Source organism: Chrysemys picta, chromosome 1 (genome assembly GCF_011386835.1).
Source record: "Chrysemys picta bellii isolate R12L10 chromosome 1, ASM1138683v2, whole genome shotgun sequence".
NCBI lineage: Eukaryota > Metazoa > Chordata > Testudines > Emydidae > Chrysemys > Chrysemys picta.
Genome location: NC_088791.1, coordinates 352,352,618 through 352,373,910, shown reverse-complemented (window position 1 = coordinate 352,373,910; position 21,293 = coordinate 352,352,618). Strand labels below are relative to the sequence as shown.

Genomic DNA, 21,293 nt, shown 5'->3' with positions numbered 1-21,293 from the left:
TCCACACGTGTGTTTCCTTCTGCTACCTCTTAAGGTTCCCCCACCACAAACTGTAGGAATTACTAAAGCAGGGAGCACCACAAAATATGGAATTCGATTTAGTAGGGTCATTGTTCATAGTTATTTTCTCAGAATAATGAAAATGTAATTTTTCAGTGTGTGAAGAGTGGTCAATCTGTTCCTCCCATGTGAACAGCCTCCACTAGTGCTTGCAGTGTCTCATATTAATGTTGTCTCTCCTTTCAGGCATTTCTACTGAGACCAACACCCGAGATCCTGGGGACACACAGAAAGTCAGGGAGCATACGGTAAATGCAGGAGACTCCCTTATGACTCACAGTTGGACACTTTCTCCCCTACTCCATGTCAGATTCAAACACAACCGACTTCACCAACCCCTCCACCTTCATCCTAGTTGGCATTCCTGGCCTAGAGGCAGCCCATGTCTGGATCTCCATCCCCTTCTTCACCATGTACGCCATAGCCATTTTGGGGAACTTCACCATTCTGTTCATCGTGAGGAGGGAGCGGAGCCTCCACGGACCCATGTACTATTTCCTCTGCATGCTGGCTGTCACCGACCTGGTCATATCCACAACCACCATACCCAAAATGCTGAGCAACTTCTGGTTCAATTCCAGGGAGATCAGTTTTAGTGCCTGTCTCATCCAGATGTACTTCATTCACTGCTTCTCAACGATGGAGTCTGGAATCCTCCTGGCCATGGCTTTTGATCGCTACGTGGCCATCTGCCATCCCCTGAGACATTCCACCATCCTGACAAACTCTGTTGTGGCCAAGATAGGCCTGGCCGTGGTGTTGCGCAGTGGCATACTCGCATTACTCTATCCCTTCCTGACGAAGCAGTGGCCATATTGCAGAACCAACATCATCCACCACTCCTATTGTGTGCATATAGCTGTGGTGAAGCTGGCCTGCGCTGACATCCGCATCAGTAGTTACTATGGCCAGTATGATCTTTTCTCTGTGATCGGAATGGATGTGTTTTTTATTGCCGTGTCCTATTCTCTGATCCTCCGGGCCATCTTCCGCCTCCCCACAAAGGATGCCCGGCTCAAAACTTTTGGGACCTGCATCTCTCATGTTTGTGCCATCTTAGCTTTGTACATCCCAGAGTTCTTCTCTCTCATGTACCGGTTTGGCCACAGTGTGCCACTGCACTTCCTCATTCTCATTGCCAATGTGTTTCACCCAGTGCCCCCTGTGCTACACCCCATCATTTATGGGGTGAGGACCAAACAGATCCGGGGCAGGCTGCTCCAGCTCTTTACTCATAAAGAGACCTAACTGTTTTCTAATTGTGCTCTAGCTCTCAGATTGATCTCTGTGCAGAGCTGGCTGGTGCACGTTGCTGGGGCCCCTTCCCTCAATCACTTACTGGACAGTCAAAGTGTGATTATACCCTTCCCTGTCCTTACTGTGCTGTGTCAATGTGATGAACTGGGGAATCAGTCTATGTACACTACACTGCATTGCCACCGTTCCAATTGCTGATAGCTGGATCCCTGAAATTGCAATCTTGCCCCATCTCTTCTGTCAAGCTTTGACCCTGCTGTGTGTCTTCTCCCAAGGCCCTGTCCCTGTCCCTTGCTCCTGTCTTCCCCAATGAGAAACTGCAGAACTGAAATTAATTTGCAAACTGGACATCATCAAATTAGGCCTGAATATAGACTGGGAGTGAATGGGTCACTACAAAAACTAAATACATTTTTTGTCTCTAAGGTGCCACAAGTACTCCTCTTTGTTTTTACAAAAACTAATTTCCCCTTGCTAAATACTCACACCTTCTTCTCAACTGTTTGAAATTGTCACCTTCTTTACATTGGCCTCATTGGCACTACAAAAGTGATTTCCATTCCTTCTTGTCAACTGTTGAGAGTAGCCTATTTCCCAATTTAGTGAAGTGGCTCGTTAGCACTGACCCCTCACTTGGTAAGGCAACTCCCATCTTTTCATATGCTGTGTATGTATACCTCCCTACTGTATGTTCCACTCCGTGCATCTGATGAAGTGGGTTTAGCCCATGAAAGCTTATGCCCAAATAAATTTGTTAGTCTCTAAGGTGCCACAAGGACTCCTGATTGTTTTTGCTGATACAGGCTAACACGGCTGCTACGCTGAAATCTGCTATAGTGTTGGTGATCACAGGGCCTGGAGAGGCTGAAACTCCAGCAAAGCAGTTTGAAAAAGGGCCAGCCCAGCTAGGTGGTTAGAGGGGTTCTCATGGCTCTCAGACTGCACCCCAGGGGTGACAACCCATCAGACTCATACCCTCTGGAGCCCAAATTTGTCCGCAAGGCACCTATTGATGCAAGTAAGGGGGTAGGGACGATAGCCGAAACAGAAGATCCTGATGTAGAAGTTGTTTGGTTCCTTTACCAACATCTTCTCACCAGAGCAGCACACTGCAATAGCCCCAGGGCAACAGATCAGGCAAATAACATGACTGTTCCCTCGTAAAATGTGGGATACTATGTGAGATGAATTCCAGGTCATTTTAGCATGGGGAGAGGTGAACGAATCGCACAGTGAGTGGAGAAGTCCCATTGTTCTAGCTCTGACCCAGGATATCATAACCTGTTTCTGCATCAATTTGCAAAAGATCTGCACAGTACTGAAATTTGATGCCTCCCTGATGCAGAGAGTAGATTAACTATTAGAACACGTGGTAGCTGTCAGATATATATTCAACTTAACACCTCACAAAGGCACACTGGCAAATAACATTGATGCCAGAATCCTGGGAGAAGAAAGCCTTTTACACTCCCTTCAGCTTGCATCAATTCAGAATCACATAATTTGGCCTCTATGGGGTGGCACTGATTTTTCAGAGGCTAATGTATTGGAACTGCATGTGAAGTATGCAGCAATACACTGCTACGATAAATTGAAATTTGTTTTCGGTCCCATATCTTGTGGCAGCATTCCCACACAGAGTGCAGATGGCTGTACATTACACACAGAAAAGAAAGCCATCATCAGTTGCTACACTGAACAGTTTGCAAGCCCCTGTTATCAGCGAATCATTTCCTTTCTCCTGCGGCTGGTTCTCAGGCTGAAGTTCTCCAGGGTCCATTTTTTGCTCTTCCGGCTGCTCACACAGAGTCCAGAGAATTGTACAGGAGTCCTGGCCAACCTGAGAGTCCACAGGGACTGTTCAGGGGAATCATAAAGGTCGCTGTGCAGCACGCCGAGTGTCAGACATGTGACATTCATACACTGATTCTCAAGCCTCTGCCTTGCTGTCGCAGTAAGGAGATGTCGTCTCTCTGCTGAGCAGGATTTCGGTGAGTTGCCTGTTTCTGCATTAAAGTTAGTGCTAAGGGCTCAGAAAGGTTTCCAGGGTTCAAGTCATGAACCATCTGGATAGTAATTCACCATCACGGTGACTTGAATTGTTTAGTACCGTCAGAAAAAAACAAGGGATTTACATGGTAAAATTGGAACTACAAATATATTGTAAATAGTTTAGACAAGTATTTGTGTTTAAGTTCAGTTCCTTTTCTCTTACTGTGTCCTTCTATCTTTCTCAGTAACTTTTGTGTGTGTGTGTGTGTGCTGTGTGCTTTTTCCTGTGGTTCACAAAATTTGCCAATTCAGCAACTTCACTGTCCTGTTCGGAAGTGCAGCCAAAGCTTCTGCAGTGGGTATCTCTGTTACCAGAGGGTTCACAACAAGAATAGGCCACACACTGGCTATCTTCTGCTCTCACATTCTGCCTTCACTGGGTGACTCCGGACTGACACTGGTCTCTCTGAGAGCAAAATCAAGGCCCCTCTGTTTTGAAACTCCCAACTTTCATTCCCAGTCTCAGAATGCCACATGAACTGGGGGTTTCCTTCAGACTCTCTCAGCACCCTAACAGAATAGCGCTCTCTGCAGGAGGACCCAAAGCCATGATTTTCACTGCCAGGAGCCGAAAGTTAAATATTCAGGGTGAATCTGGTCCCTTTGAGATCAAAGGCAAAATTCCTAACTGAGCAAGGAGTTTGCCCTAAATCCACATGTAGTGACTTAAATAAGTGCCCTGATTTACATCAGCCAGGAGCCTCCAGTGACTTCAACTGGAGTCATCCCGTGGCCTCTAAGAACGGGTGAGCTTCTTCGGACCCAAGAAGAACTGACAGGAGAGTTGCTGAAATCTCAAATTCACAGCCTTAAAGCTTCAAAGCAATTAGGATAACCATTTTTTTTTTCAAGGGGGGATAGGGGGAAAGAGACCCTTCATTTCCGTTTCTGGAGAGGATGCGAAGCATTAGAGGTTGTGTTGCAAATGTTACTGGGGGAGGTACAGGAGCACACAGTGTGTGTGGTGGGTGTGCGACATACAGTATCCAGATAACAATGGCACGGAGTCCTGAAACTATGCAACATGGGGAATGGACGTCCTCCCTGATGCACAGACCAAAGAGGCATCATGAGGCCTCGTGGGTCTGGGAGGTGTCTCAAACTGAAATGTAAAGTGGGCCACACTCTAGCGGATGGTCTCTGACACCATCCCCCATCCGGACCATGCTTCCTTCCATGAGAAAGCCCACTACAGTTTTGTGGCAACATCAGCAATTGCCAACATGAAAAGCAGCCTCAGGAAGGGGTGTCCATGTTTCTAACTGGCTGCAATACATCAAAGCTTTCTGTCTTTTTGAAGAAGAGTTACTCACACTGGCTCCTTTTAGTCCCATGTCCTCTCCCCCTCCTTCCGGGTCTGTCCATCTCTCCTTCCCTGCACAGGCTGAGCTGCTGCTGGGGTTCCCTTTGCCACCAGAAAGACAGTTCAGTCTCATCTCCCCCTTTTCCCTGGGGCAGGCAGATACTGAGTTTAACCTCATCTGAGGAAGTATTTCTGTGAGATGTCACTGTGGTGTGTGGCACCTGGGATTGGTCCTGGATGAGGGGTGTCCCTGTGTGGCAGGGATGGAAGTTCTGGGGGTGGGGGATCTACATGGACAGGTGACCAGACCAGGGGATGTGGGGCAGGGAGCGGGGTGTACACAGGCAGGCTGGCAGCACTGGAGGCTGTGGGGGCAGATAGGGGTGTACACAGAGAATTGGGCCCTGCTGAGGGTTGTGGAGGCAGGCATGGTGTGTGCAGTGACAGGTGAGTAGCTCTGAGGCTGTGTGGGTGCTGTGACATTCTATACCTTCGGGGAACGTACTGTAACCCCCATATTCCTCATTTTCAGATAATCATGATCTTACATATAAAGCATGCCTTGTAAGGTATCAGGGGAACGGTTATGATCTGCTGTAAGTCATGTCTCTATCCATATATGTATCATTAATGTATATGGAGCTATGAGAATTCTGTTGTATGGTTATCACTAAAACATGCTGGAAGTTGGGGAATCAGCCAGATATTAGCTCTCCAGAGGAAACAGCAAGGAAAGTAACCATCACCCGGGCAGGGTGTCAAACAACCCATCAACAGCCATTGTCCAGCAAGGGAGGTCCAATGCAATGACACACCTGCATGAGACCACACCAGGGAAATTGCTCTACCTTGCTTGGAGAGACTCACCAATGCCCCCCAGACATGCTCGGACTTGTGCTGCCCAAGCACATGGACTGAGGGTATAAAACAGAGAGTGTACACATACTGGGCCCTTCTCCTGCCCCCACCATCACTGGAAGCAACTAAAACATTGAGAAAAAGACAAGACACAAACAGGGAGATTGGCCCAGGTTTAAGGAACAAACCTGTATATTAAGCACTGCAATATCCTGTGAGGTAAGAAAAACTGCTTAATCTAGATGTTGCCCAGTCTAGTAGGGTTTAGTTTAGACTGTGTGCTTTATTTTATTTTATTTTGGTAACTACATTGACTTTTTGTCTATCACTTAATATCACACAAAATCTAACTTTGTAGTTAATAATTTTGTTTGTTTATTCTACCTGAAGCAGTGCGTTTGGTTTAAAACATGTCAGAACTTCCCCTTGGCATAACAAGCCTGGTGCATATCAATTTCTTTGTTAAACTGACAAACTCATATAAGCTTGCAGTGTCCTGTGGACATAACTGGACACTGCAAGATGGAGGTCCCTAGGGTGTGTCTGGGACCGGAGATATTGGTTAGTGTCATTCAGTTGCATGATCCAAGGAGCAGCTTACATGCCAGAGGCTGTGCATGAACAGCCCGGGAGTGGGGGTTCTCACAGCAGAGCAGGGTAAGGCTGGCTCCCAGAGTCAAGGATTGGAGAGACGTAGCAGATCACCGGTCCAGATAACACCAGGGGATCATCACAGGAACGTAGAGTGGTGTGTAGACGAACAGGTGGACAGTGGTATTGAAATTAATTTGTTCTTTGTGATTGTTGGTCCAAGGCCAGTGTTGGAACCTCTCCTGGTACAGAGTGTGTTTGGGGAGTTTCAGGGTCTCTTTACCCTGGCAAGCCTCAGAACTGCAGTCTGGGTGTCACAACCTTTACTCAGGCTAGGTCTACACTACCCGCCTGAATCGGCGGGTAGAAATCGACCTCTCGGGGATCGATTTATCGCGTCCTGTCGGGATGCGACAATCGATCCCCGAATCGGTGCTCTTACTCCACCAGCGGAGGTGGGAGTAAGCGCCGCCGACAGAAAGCCGCAGAAGTCGATTTTGCCACCGTCCTCACAGCGGGGTAAGTCGGCTGCGATACGTCGAATTCAGCTACGCTATTCGCGTAGCTGAATTTGCGTATCTTAAATCGACTCCCCCCTGTAGTGTAGATGTACCCTCAGTTTCCAGTTCTTGTTGGTGTTATGTAACTTCAGGCATTTCACTGGTAGAAAAAACCACTGATCATTTTGTGACACTGTACCCCATATTGTTCATAGTGGTATTATTATGATATGATTATATGATTACAATACAATTATGATACAATTTATGCAAGATGGGTCATGTACGATGTCATTGAAAAAGTTATGACTTTCTGAATATGATAATCCTATTTGTATGCCTGTATGATTTTTGTCTGAAGTTATGAATATTGATTACATATTTGTATTTCAAATGTAGTTACACCTGGGTAACAAGATGGTTTCAGTCTAGATAGCTGGTCAGGAAGGGCCTATTCAGGGCAATGGACTATTAGGGAAAACAATAGGCCTTAGGAGAAATTTATCTTCTACCCAATGAGCTTTCCTGAAAATGCTTCAGATAGCCTATAAGTAATGGATGCTATGACTCAATAGGGGAGTCTGTACTTTTCCCACAAACTGGTCTGGGAACCAAGTTTTGAAACAAAGGTTTCCCGCCATATGCTAAAATCATATAAAGCAGAGAGTGACATCGTTGGTGGTTCTTCACTCCCCACCCAAGAAGACTCCTAGAATGTTAATAGCTATAAAATATTTACCGTACTTGTCAGCGTCCTCCCCTGCCATATTGAACTCTGGGGTACAGATGTGGGGACCCACATGAAATACTCCCTAAGCTTATATTCCACCATCTTAGGTTAATAACTTCCCCAAGGCATATATATATATAATAATATATATAAACTAATTTCCTTAGCAATGTGAGTAGAGACCAGACCCTTATCTTTAGGACATTAAAATAAATCAGGTTCTTAAAAGAAGAACTTTATTATAAAGAAACAAGTAAAAGAATCACACCTTCAAAATCGGGATGGAAGGTAACTTTACAGGGTAATGAAAAGATTTAAAACACAGAGGACTCCCCTCTGGACTCAGCTTCACAGTTACAAAAGCAGAAATGAAACTACCTCTTTAGTGTAGGGACAATTCACAAGCCAAAACAAAAGATAACCTAATGCATTTCCTTACTTTACTTACAATTTTTGTAATTTTATACGGGTCATTTCTGGTATGTTTTCAGGAGATGTTGAACCTACCTGGTCTCTCTCTTCATCCGGAGAGGGAATAAACAAAGAGAGCCACAAATAAAACCTCCACCCCCACCCCCAAAGTTTTGAGAGTATCTTCTTTCCTCATTGGTTCTTCTGGTCAAGATCCAATGAGGTTATTTGAGCTTCTTAACCCCTTACAGGTTAAGCGTTTCAGTGCAGCTGCCCAGGAGGAATTTTATGCTACCCTTATCTGTATGTTTATGATAGTACCATTTGTTATAAAACATGTAAATCCCGTCACTCTGCTTCTCTCCCTTCACAGGCACCTTAAGCATTTCTGAATCGTATCGACACATTGACCACTTCATGGCAGCTTTCAACGTCACCTATTCTGACCCTTCAACATTCATCCTAACAGGCATTCCTGGCCTGGAAGCTGCTCATATCTGGATTTCCATCCCTTTCTCTGCATTCTACATTATCAGTCTGTTGGGAAATTTCATGCTTCTGTCTGTTGTAGGTAAGGAGCAGACCCTGCACAAGCCGATGTACCTGCTGCTCTGCATGCTGGCACTTACAGACATCGCCACACCTACCTTTGTTGTGCCAAAGGCGCTGGGCATATTTTGGTTCAATTTGAAAGGCATTACTGTGGCTGGATGCCTCACCCAGATGTTCTTCCTTCACACTGTTTCTGTTATGCATTCAGCCACCCTCGTGACAATGGCCTTTGATCGCTATGTTGCAATATGTAACCCTCTGAGATATTCCACTATCCTCAGCAATGCACGAATAGCTAAGCTAGGGCTTGTAGGTTTGATAAGAGTTGTTCTCTTCATTCTGCCCCTACCCCTGCTCCTGAGTCAGCGACCATTCTGTGCCAACCGCATTATCCCCCATACGCAATGTGAGCACATAGCTGTGGCGAAGATGGTATGTGGGGACATCACAGTCACCAGGATATATGGCTTGGTGCTAATGTTTGTAGTTATGGGGTTTGACCTGATGCTCATTGCCCTGTCCTACATTCTGATCATCAGGGCCATCCTCAGAATCTCCTCTAAGAAAGCCCACCAAAAAGCCCTTAACACCTGCACAGCCCACATCTGTGTGATGCTGACATATTATACCCCTGGCCTCTTTTCCAACCTGACACATCGGTTCGGTCAAGGCATTGCTCCCCACATTCACATCATCTTGGCCGACCTCTATCTCCTCATTCCTCCCATGCTAAACCCTATCATTTATGGGGTCAAAACTAAAGAGCTTCGTGACAAAGTAGGCAAATACACCTGCAGAAGGTGATCACCTGGGGCCACTGACTTGAAACCTGTGTGACAAGAAGGGGAAAGCATATCTCCTTGTTAATCAAGGATGCCTTGTCCCAGATTGGTTGAGCTCAACATGGTGGAAGTTCACAGTCGGAGAAGTTCCTCCCACCCAATATCTGATAATTCAATCACTAAGCACTGCTCTCTACGGTGCTGAGATTCCTCTCTCTGACCATCACCTGACCTCTTTCATTGTCACCCATCATCCTCCAATCCCCCACACCTTGTTACTCAGCCTTTCTGTGACTCTAAGGCTATGTCTGCACTACTGCAGTAAGTGGACCTACTCTACACAACTCCAGCTACGTGAATAACTGTAGCCGGAGTCGATGTACCTTAGGTTAAGTTACCACTGGGTCTACACTGCAGGGGGTCGACAGGATAAAATCTCCCATCGACTCTTCTCATTGTGGGTAGAGTACACGGGTTATACACACTAAATCGACTTCTGGTGGATCGATCTCAGAGCGTCGATCCCAGCTGTAGTGTAGACGTACACTAAGACTACCATAAGATACTGTACCATTTTCATGCAAAGTGGTTTTCCATTAGTCCCTGCGTGGTCAGGGGTCATGTTCAGTTTTACAAACAGAAGCTACACTTTCAGATAGCCAAAACAAAAGAAACGGCAATGGTGAACTTCTTTATCATATGTACAGTGATCCGGTGAGCAAAATTTACCTGATTTTTCTATGTCGAATCCATCAGGAAACTGGAGGAAAATGCAACAGAGGGTCCTGTGGCACCTTTAAGACTAACAGAAGTATTGGAGCATAAGCTTTCATGGGTGAATGCCCACTTCATCAGATGCAAGTATATTCCTCAGATCCCACTGAGGAATACACTAAGAAACTGTGCCATCTACTTAGGACACTCCCTACACTAACACAGGAACAAATCAACATACCCTTAGAGCCCTGACTCGGGTTATTCTATCTACTACCCAAGATCCACAAACCTGGAAATCCTGGGCACCCCATCATCTCGGGCATTGGCACTCTCACTGGAGGACTGTCTAGATATGTGGACTCCCTACTCAGACCCTATGCCACCAGGACTCCCAGCTATCTGCGTGACACCACTGATTTCCTGAGAAAACTACAATGCATTGGTGATCTTCCAGAAAACACCATCCTAGCCAGCATGGATGTAGAGGTTCTCTAGACAAACATCCCACACACAGATGGAATACAAGCTGTCAGGAACAGTATCCCTGATGATGACACAGCACAACTTATTGCTGAGCTCTGTGACTTTATCCTCACGCACAATTATTTCAAATTTGGTGACAATATATACCTCCAGACCAGTGGTACCGCCATGGGCACCCGTATGAACCCACAATATGCCAACATTTTTATGGCTGACCTGGAACAACGCTTCCTCAGCTCTCATCCACTCACACCCCTTCTCTACCTATGCTATATTGATGACATCTTCATCATCTGAACCCATGGGAAGGAGACCCTGGAAGAATTCCACCATGATTTCAACAGCTTCCACCCCACCATCAACCTCAGCCTGGACCAATCTACACAGGATGTCCACTTCCTAGACACCACAGTACAAATAAGCGATGGCCACATTAACACCACCCTATACTGAAAACCCACCGACTGCTACACCTACCTTCATGCCTCCAGCTTCCACTCTGGACACACCACACGATCCATCATCTACAGCCAAGCCCTGAGGTACAACCACCTCTGCTCCAACCCCTCAGACAGAGACCAACACCTACAAGATCTTCACCAAGCATTCTCAAAACTACAATACCCACACAAGGAAATAAAGAAACAAATCAACAGAGCCAGACGTGTACCCAGAAGCCTCCTGCTACAAGACAGGCCCAAAAAAGAAACCAACAGAACTCCACTGGCCATCACCTTCAGTCCTCAGCCCTTAAACCTCTCCAACACATCATCAGTGATCTACAACCCATCCTGGACAATGATCCCTCACTTTCACAGACCTTGGGAGGCAGGCCAGTCCTCGCCCACAGACAACCCGCAAACCTTAAGCATATTCTCACCAGCAACCACGCACTGCACCATAAAAACTCTAACTCAGGAACCAACCCATGCAACAAACCTCGACGCCAACTCTGCCCACATATCTATACCAGCAACACCATCACAGGACCTAACCAGATCAGCTACAACATCACCGGCTCATTCACCTGCAAGTCCACCAATGTTATATATGCCATCATGTGCCAGCAATGCCCCTCTGCTATGTACATTGGCCAAACTGGACAGTCACTATGCAAGAGGATAAATGGACACAAGTCAGATATCAGGAATGGCAATATACAAAAGCCTGTAGGAGAACACTTCAACCTCCCTGGCCACACAATAGCAGATGTAAAGGTAGCCATCTTACAGCAAAAAAACTTCAGGATCAGACTCCAAAGAGAAACTGCTGAGCTCCAGTTCATTTGTAAATTTGACACCATCAGATCAGGATTAAACAAAGACTGTGGGTATGTCGAATTTATAGAAGCCGGTTTTATAGATATCGGTTTTATACAGTTGATTGTGCGTGTCCCCACATAAGATGCTCTAAGTGTATTAAGTCGGCGGACCGCGTCCACAGTACCGAGGCTAGTGTTGACTTCCGGAGCATTGCCCTGTGGGTAGCTATCCCCCAGTTCCCACAGTCTCCGCCGCCCATTGGAATTCTGGGTTGAGATCCCAATGCCTGATCATGCAAAACAGTGTCGCGGGGGGTTTTGGGTACATGTCATCAGGCCCCTCCCCCTCCATCAGAGCAACGGCAGACAATAGATTCGCGCCTTTTTACCTGGGTTACCTGTGCAGACAACATACCATGGCAAGCATGGAGCCCGCTCAGCTCACTGTCACCATATGTCATCTGAGTGCTGGCAGACGTGGTACTGCATTGTTACACAGCAGCAGCTAATTGCCTTTTGGCAGTAGACGGTGCAGTATGACTGGTAGCAGTCATCGGCGATCTGGGTGCTGGCAGACGTGGGGCTGCCTTGCTACACAGCAGCAGCTCTTTGCCTTTTGGCAGTGGATGGTGTATTGTGACTGGTATCCGTCATCGTCGTATTCCGCAGTCAGTTCAATCAGAGGCACCTGGGCAGACATGTTTTGTTTCCTGGCCTACTGAACTGTCTTGATGATGATGGCTAGCAGTTGTAGTACATCATTTTCTGCCAAGCACCCAGAAGATGCCGAGGGCTATCCGTCATGCTGCACCATTGGCTGCCAGCTTAAGATGTAAAAAATAGATTTGTTCTGTATTCATTTGCTTCCCCCTCCCTCCGTGAAATCAATGGCCTGCTAAACCCAGGGTTTTGAGTTCAATCTTTGGGGGGGCCATTCTGTGTGACAGTTGTTTGTGTTTCTCCCTGATGCACAGCCACCTTTGTTGATTTTAATTCTCTGTACCAGTATGCCATGTCATCACTCGCCCCTCCCTCCCTCCCTCCGTCAGACAATAGTTTTGCGCCTTTTTTCAGACCAGACGCCATAGCACTGGAATCATAGAGCCCGCTCAGATCACCGCGGCAATTATGAGCACTATGAACACCACGCGCATTTCCTGGAGTATATGCAGAGCCAGGACATGCCAAAGCAAAACCAGGATGAGCCGATGAGGCGATTTCAGTGTGGCAACGAGAGTGATGAGGAAATTGACATGGACATAAACCTCACACAAGCTATGGGCCCCAGCAATGTGCAAATCATGGTGTTACTGGGGCAGGTTCATGCCGTGGAATGCCGATTCTGGGCCCGGGAAACAAGCACAGACTGGTGGGACCGCATCGTGTTGCAGGTGTGGGATGATTCCCAGTGGCTGGGAAACTTTCGCATGCGTAAGGGCACTTTCATGGAACTTTGTGACTTGCTTTCCCCTGCCCTGAAGCGCCAGAATACCAGGATGAGAGCAGCCCTCACAGTTGAGAAGCGAGTGGCGATAGTCCTGTGGAAGCTTGCAATACCAGACAGCTACCGGTCAGTCGGGAATCAATTTGGAGTGGGCAAATCTACTGTGGGGGCTGCTGTGATCCAAGTTGCCAGGGCAATCAAAGACTTGGTGATATCAAGGGTAGTGACTCTGGGAAACGTGCAGGCCATAGTGGATGGCTTTGCTGCAATGGGATTCCCAAACTGTGGTGGGGCGATAGACGGAACCCATATCCCTATCTTATCACCGGAGCACCAAGTCACCGAGTACATAAACCGCAAGGGGTACTTTTCAATGCTGCTGCCAGCCCTGGTGGATCACAAGGGACATTTCACCAACATCAACGTGGGATGGCCGGGAAAGGTACATGATGCTCGCGTCTTCAGGCACTCTGCTCTGTTTCAAAAGCTGGAGGAAGGGACTTTCTTCCCGGACCAGAAAATAACCGTTGGGGATGCTGAAATGCCTATCGTGATCCTTGGGGACCTTAGTGCCATGGCTCATGAAGCCGTAAACAGGCAGCCTGGACAGTAGTCAGGACCTGTTCAACTATAGGCTGAGCAAGTGCCGAATGGTGGTGGAATGTGCATTTGGATGTTTAGAAGCGTGCTGGCGCAGCTTACTGACTCGCTCAGACCTCAGCGAAAAGAATATCTCCATTGTTATTGCTGCTTGCTGTGCGCTCCACAATATCTGTGAGAGTAAGGGGGAGACATTTATGGCGGGGTGAGAGGTTGAGGCAGATTGCCTGGCCGCTGATTACGCACAGACAGACACCAGGGCGGTTAGAAGAGCACAGCAGGGCGCGGTGCGCATCAGAGAAGCTTTGAAAACGAGTTTTGTGACTGGCCAGGCTATGGTGTGAAACTTCTGTTTGTTTCTCCTTGATGAGCCCTCCGGACCTGCCACCTGGTTCACTCTACTTCCCTGTAAACCAACCACCCCACCCTCCCCTCCCCCCTTCGAGCACTGCTTGCAGAGGCAATAAAGTCATTTTTATTTCACATTCATGTATTCTTTATTAATTCATCACACAACTAGGGGGATAATTGCCAAGGTAGCCCGGGATGAGTGGGGGAGGAGGGAAGGAAAAGGACACACTGCAGTTTAAAACTTTAACTCTTATTGAAGGCCAGCCTTCTGATGCTCGGGCAATCATCTGGGGTGGAGTGACTGGGTGGCCGGAGGCCCCCTCACCGTGTTCTTGGGCGTCTGGGTGAGGAGGCTATGGAACTTGGGGAGGAGGGCTGTTGGTTACACAGGGTCTGTAGCGGCGGTCTCTGCTCCTGCTGCTTTTCCTGCAGCTCAACCATACACTGGAGCATATCAGTTTGATGCTCCAGCAGCCGGAGCATCGACTCTTGCCTTCTGTCTGAAAGCTGACGCCACCTATCATCTTCAGCCCGCCACTTGCTCTGCTCATCCCGCGATTCAGCCCGCCACCTCTCCTCTCATTCATATTGTGCTTTTCTGTAGTCTGACATTGACTGCCTCCATGCATTCTGCTGTGCTCTGTCAGCGTGGGAGGACATCTGGAGCTCCGAGAACATATCATCCCGAGTCCGCCGTTTTCTCCTTCTAATCTTTGCTAGCCTTTGTGAAGGAGAAACATTTGTAGCTGGTGGAGGAGAAGGGAGAGGTGGTTTAAAAAGACACATTTTAGAGAACAATGGATACACTCTTTCATGTTAAATTTTGCTGTTCACATTACACAGCACATGTGCTTTCGTTACAAGGTCGCATTTTTCCTCTTATATTGAGGGCCTGCCGGTTTGGTCTGAGAGATCACTCACGCAGTGCCAGGCAACAGATTTCGGCTTGCAGGCAGCCATGGTAAGCCACAGTCTTTTGGCTTTTTTAACCTTCTTAACATGTGAGAATGGTTTCAAACAGTAGCGCCCTCATTTCCCATACCAAGCACCCGTTGGGTTGGCCATTTAAAATGGGTTTACAATGTAAAAGGAGGGGCTGCGGTTTCTGGGTTAACATGCAGCAAAAACCCTACTACCCCCCCCCCACACACCCAATTCTCTGGGATGATCACTTCACCCCTCCCCCCTACCGCGTGGCTAACAGCGGGGAACATTTCTGTTCAGCGGAGCAGGAACGGGCACCTCTGAATGTCCTCTTAATAAAATCACCCCATTTCAACCAGGTGACCGTGAATGATATCACTCTCCTGAGGATAATAAAGAGAGATAAGGAATGGATGTTGTCTGCATGCCATCAGAGACTGGGACCATACGCTGCCATGCTTTGTTATGCAATGATTCCAAACTATGTGCTACTGGCCTGGCGTGGTAAAGTGTCCTACCATGACGGACAGGATAAGGCAGCCCTCCACAGAAACCTTTTGCAAAGGTTTTGGGAGTACATGAAGGAGAGCTTTCTGGAGATGTCCTTGGAGGATTTCCGCTCCATCCCCATACACGTTAACAGACTTTTCCAGTAGCTGTACTGGCCGCGATTGCCAGGGCAAATTAATCATTAATCATTAAACACGCTTGCTTTTAAACCATGTGTAATATTTACAAAGGTACACTCACCAGAGGTCCCCTGTGTGCCCTCAGGGTCTGGGAGCACACCTTGGGTGAGTTCGGGGGTTACTGGTTCCAGGTCCAGGGTGATAAACATATCCTGGCTGTTGGGGAAACCGGTTTCTCCACTTCTTTGCTGCTGTGAGCTATCTACATTATCTTCATCCTCATCTTCCTCATACCCCGAACCCGCTGTTGCGTGTTTCTCCGTTGACGGAGTCATAGCACACGGTTGGGGTAGTGGTGGCTGCACCTCCTAGGATCGCATGCAGCTCCGCGTAGAAGCAGCATGTTTGCAGCTCTGCCCTGGACCTTCCGTTTGCCTTTCTGGCTTTGTGGTAGGCTTGCCTTAGCTCCTTAATTTTCATGTGGCACTGCTGTGCGTCCCTGTTATGACCTCTGTCCTTCATGGCCTTTAAGACCTTTCCTAATATTTTGCCATTTCGTTTACTGCTATGGAGTTCAGCTAGCACTGATTCATCTCCCCATATGGCAAGCAGATCCTGTACCTCCCGTTCGGTCCATGATGGAGCTCTTTTGCGATCCTGGGACTCCATCATGGTTACCCATGCTGATGAGCTCTGCGTGGTCACCTGTGCTCTCCTCGCTGGGCAAACAGGAAATGAAATTTAAAAGTTTGTGGGGCTTTTCCTGTCTACCTGGTCAGTGCATCTGAGTTGAGAGTGCTGTCCAGAGCGGTCACAGTGAAGCACTCTGGGATAGCTCCCGGAGGCCAATAACGTCGAATTCCGTCCACACTACCCCAATTCCGACCCGCAAAGGCTGATTTTAGCGCTAATCCCCTCGTCGGAGGTGGAGTAAAGAAACCGGTTTAAAGGGCCCTTTAAGTAAAAAAAAAGGGCTTCATCGTGTGAACGTGTCCAGGCTTAATTCGAATTAACGCTGCTAAATTCTACCTAAACTCGTAGTGTAGACCAGGCCTGAGTGTAGGAAAGTAACTTTTAATGAAAGGAGGGAAGTCATCTGATATTAATTAGAGGAAATGCCACAAGCAGGATTCATAAACATAAAACTGTGAGCAGGACAGAGTGCATGGGGCAATGTTTTCTGCCTCGTACGCTTGAGTTCTACAATGAAAAGTTTCTTTACTGTGCCCCTCTATTCTCCCTCACCTCACCCCACTCACTGTGGTCATCCTTGGTCAGTGAGAACACAGGGTTGAGAGGTGCATATGTGTGAGTTCACCTCCCACCTGGGGAAGAAGAAACCTCGCTTGTTCCTCCACCTGAGCACTTGCTCTGTCTGGCCATCCCACCAGACTCAGTTCTTCTCCAGTGGCAGACTGTTACTTTCCTTCTGCTGCCACCAGTATCTGTACTTTGATCTTGGAAGGTCAGTCTCTTGATTGTCAGCAGTTAGTAATTTTCAACTTTTAGTAGGCTAGGCAGAAATGCCATCCCACCAGGAGTGATTTCAGTTCTCATTTGATCACTGAAAATACCAATGGACCCTATTTAGCTCTATCTTTGAACAGTGGATAGGAAAATGTTAAACCAGACCTGGGACCCTTCAGGAGACTCCATACATCCTAGCTAGGAACACCTGTCCCCACTCTCACAGGAATCTGGCATTCGAGCCCCTGCCTTAACATGATACTTTCAGCTGAGGGTGAAATCCTCATTTGGGGCAGGTTAAGCACAGTTCTGCTCCCCTTTATTCATACAAAAAATAGCAGTAACATTGATAACATTTCACCCCCAATGCATTCAGCACTACAGTGATTTGTAATCCAACACTAACCAAAGTTGACCACTTTGAGCATCACCACTCTATCTGCTGGATACCTAGGCAGGGTAAGTGTGTTCATGAAAATAAAGTTTGCTCCTGAAGTCTCTCCCCCTCCAAGATAGCCGTAGGGAGAACTCACTCAGACCCTGCTTACACAGCCTCATTCACAGGATGATATGCCCGCGGTCACCTGCTATAGAAGGGGACCGGTCACACTGACTGTCATAAACAGAGATAAGGGCAACATAAAATCCCTCCCGGGTAGTTGAACTAAATCACTTTACCTGAAAGGAGTTAAGAAGCTCAAATAACCTGGTTGGCACCTGAAAAAGAAGACCAATAAGGAAAGAAGATACTTTCAAATCTGGGGGGGGAGGGAGGTTTTTCTCTTTGTTCTCTCTTTCTTTGTTCCCTCTTTGGATGGAGAGAGAGAAGCCAAGCAAGGACAACATCTTCTGATAATATACCCGAAATAATCCATCTAAGAATTACAGAAATTGTAAGTGAGGCAAGGAAATGGGTTAGATTACACTGGTCTACAATTTTTGAGAAGTCGTCTGCTTCAGAGATAAAATGTGCTATTTATTATGCATTTTGATGTGCTGAATTCAAATATGACAATTAAAACAACTGATTGGCTACTGTTTCTAAGATATTTAAGTTTTTACATTTTCTGTCTATGTATATTGTGTAGATAGTAGAGTTTTAACCATAAATTGTAAACCTAGGTCTTTTCATGTGTTTATGGTTGCTTTACATGATAATATTTCACCTGTCCTGTTTATGTAACACTTTAAAAATCAGCAAAAGGGTTATATTAATAAAATTTATTATGAAACAAAAGGCAAAAAAACTATTATGTACATCGTTTAGTCCTATTCAGTGTCTACTCGGCGCTTCTTGGCTTGTCTCTTGTATTCATTAAATGGAGCATCTTTTGTCAGTGTCCAACAATAGTCTGCAAGCATTGATGGGCTCCATTTGCCCTGATAGCGTTTCTCCATTGTTGCAATGTCCTGGTGAAATCGCTTGCCGTGCTCGTCGCTCACTGCTCCGCAGTTCGGTGGAAAAAAATCTAGATCAGAGTGCAAAAAATGTATCTTTAGTGACATGTTGCCTTGAGGAGGTTTTCCACCAACAACCTGTAGTTGTCTGCCCTGCTGCTTCCGAGAAAATTTATTGCCACTAACTGGAAGGCTTTCCATGTCGTCTTTTCCTTGCCACACAGTGAATGGTCAAATGCATCATCTCAAAGAAGTTCACGAATCTGAGGACCAACAAAGACACCTTCCTTTATCGTAGCTTCACTTAACCTTGGAAATTTTTCATGGAGGTACTTGAAAGCTGCTTGTGTTTTGTCAATGGCCTTGACAAAGTTCTTCATCAGACCCAGCTTGATGTGTAAGGGTAGTAACAAAATCTTCCTTGATTCAACAAGTGGTGGATGCTGAACACTTTTCCTCCCAAGCTCCAATGACTGTCAGAGTGGCCAATCTTTCTTGATGTACTGGGAATCTCTTGCATGACTATCCCATTCGCAGAGAAAACAGCAGTACTTTGTGTATCCAGTCTGCAGACCAAGCAAGAGAGCAACAACCTTCAAATCACCACAAAGCTGCCACTGATGTTGGTCATAGTTTATGCACCTCAAAAGTTGTTTCATGTTGTCATAAGTTTCCTTCATATGGACTGCATGACCAACTGGAATTGATGGCAAAACATTGCCATTATGCAGTAAAACAGCTTTAAGACTCATCTTCGATGAATCAATGAACAGTCTCCACTCATCTGGATGGTGAACGATGTTGAGGGCTGCCATCACACCATCGATGTTGTTGCAGGCTACAAGATCACCTTCCATGAAGAAGAATGGGACAAGATCCTTTTGACGGTCATGGAACATGGAAACCCTAACATCACCTGCCAGGAGATTCCACTGCTGTAGTCTGGAACCCAACAGCTCTGCCTTACTCTTGGGTAGTTCCAAATCCCTGACAAGGTCATTCAGTTCACCTTGTGTTATGAGGTGTGGTTCAGAGGAGGAGGACGGGAGAAAATGTGGGTCCTGTGACATTGATGTTTCAGGACCAGAAGTTTCATCCTCTTCCTCTTCCTCGTCTGACTCAAGTGAGAATGATTCTGGTGCATCAGGAACCGGCAGTCCTTCTCTGTGGGGTACTGGGTGTATAGCTGATGGAATGTTTGGATAATGCACAGTCCACTTTTTCTTCTTTGACACACCTTTCCCAACTGGAGGCACCATGCAGAAGTAACAATTGCTGGTATGATCTGTTGGCTCTCTCCAAATCATTGGCACTGCAAAAGGCATAGATTTCCTTTTCCTGTTCAACCACTGGCGAAGATTTGTTGCACAAGTGTTGCAGCATATGTGTGGGGCCCACCTCTTGTCCTGATCTCCAGTTTTGCAGCTAAAATAAAGGTGATAGGCTTTCTTAACCATAGTGGTTATACTGCGCTTTTGTGATACAAAAGTCACTTCACCACAAACATAGCAGAAGTTATCTGCACTGTTCACACAAGTACGAGGCATCTCTGCTCACTTTGGCTAAACAGAAATGTGTCCCTTTGCAAAATCAAACACTGACAAATAAGAGAGCACGACACTGTATGATTTCTAGAGCTGATATAGGGCTCCCTTCCCTTTATAACTAACTTATCCTCCGCCATTCCCAAGTCAAGGGTCATATATACTGACCCAATAGCATATCTTGAAAACTAGAGCCAATCAACAATTTTAAGCATCATTTTTGTTCTCAGTGACCCAGAATTAGTAATGTTTGACTACATTTATTTCAGAAGCATTTTGGCTGTAGAGCAGTGTTATCTTTTGTTTTAGCTTCTGAATTTTCCCTATGGTAAGCGGGAGTTTTATTCCTGTTTTGTAAGTGTGAAGCTTAGTCCAGGGGGGGGAGTCCTCTGTGTTTTAAATATTTTTAAAAAGAACAGGAGTACTTGTGGCACCTTAGAGACTAACACATTTATTTATTTATTAAAATTGTATTTGTTAGTCTCTAAGGTGCCACAAGTACTCCTGTTCTTTTTACGGATACAGACTAACATGGCTGCTATTCAGAAACCTGTCATTAAAACTGTAAAGTTACCTTTCATCCTGAGTTTGCAGATCTGATTCTTTTACATTTTTCTTTATAATAAAGTTCTTTTTTTTAAGAACCTGATTGATTTTAGTGTCCTAAAGATAAAGGGTCCGATCTGTATTTATATTAAAGGCAATTGGTTGGTATATAATTCTCAAGCCTCCCAGGAAAGGGAGTGAAGGGGATTCTGGGATATTCTGGGGGGATAGGGCTCCAGTTCATCCTTCCCTGAATTTTTTTCTAAATCACTTAGTGGTGGTAGCAATACCGTCCAAGGACAAGGAAGAGGATTTCTGCCTTGAGGAAGTTTTTAACCTAAGCTGGTAGAAATAAGCTTATAGGGTTTTCCATGTGGGTCCCCACATCTATACCCGAGAGTTCAAAGACGGGAAGGAACCCTGACACTGACCCAGCAGGTCCTTTCCAGGTCTATGTCCCTATTGGTCACATTAGCCCACTATGCATCACACTGGGAGCTCATGTGGAGTTCCTTGTCCAATATGACCCTGCTCTGTGGCCAGGCCAATGGATTTGTCCTTCAGTAGATTCAGGAGAAAGCATGACTCAGTGTTTACCATCTGAAAAAGGAATTGTTCTTGGGCTCCTGTCTAATGATGTCACAGGAGTTTAATTCCCTGAGTTCCTGGTAATCTCAACATGCTGAGCTTCCAGCTGCCCCCTCCCCAGCCACTAACCCCAGAGAGAAAAAGTGGTTTGGTGCCAGGCTCTCACAGGTTTCAGCAAAGGCTCCTTCCACCAGAAAGAGGTAAACAGGTGGGAAGATGATCTCAGAGACGCAGGGAAATTAGAT

At 46.4% G+C, this 21,293-nt stretch overlaps 1 protein-coding gene and 1 pseudogene across 1 annotated transcript; both read left to right on the top strand.

The window, feature by feature from the left end:
- Positions 1–312: 312 nt before the first annotated feature.
- Positions 313–1,308, top strand: LOC101935242 (olfactory receptor 51E2-like; annotated as a pseudogene).
- Positions 1,309–8,179: 6,871 nt separating this feature from the next.
- Positions 8,180–9,118, top strand: LOC112060927 (olfactory receptor 52E2-like). The gene has a single exon (XM_065549608.1). It carries the CDS (start codon positions 8,180–8,182, stop codon positions 9,116–9,118), a length of 939 nt encoding a protein of 312 aa, XP_065405680.1.
- The last annotated feature ends 12,175 nt before the right edge of the window (positions 9,119–21,293 follow it).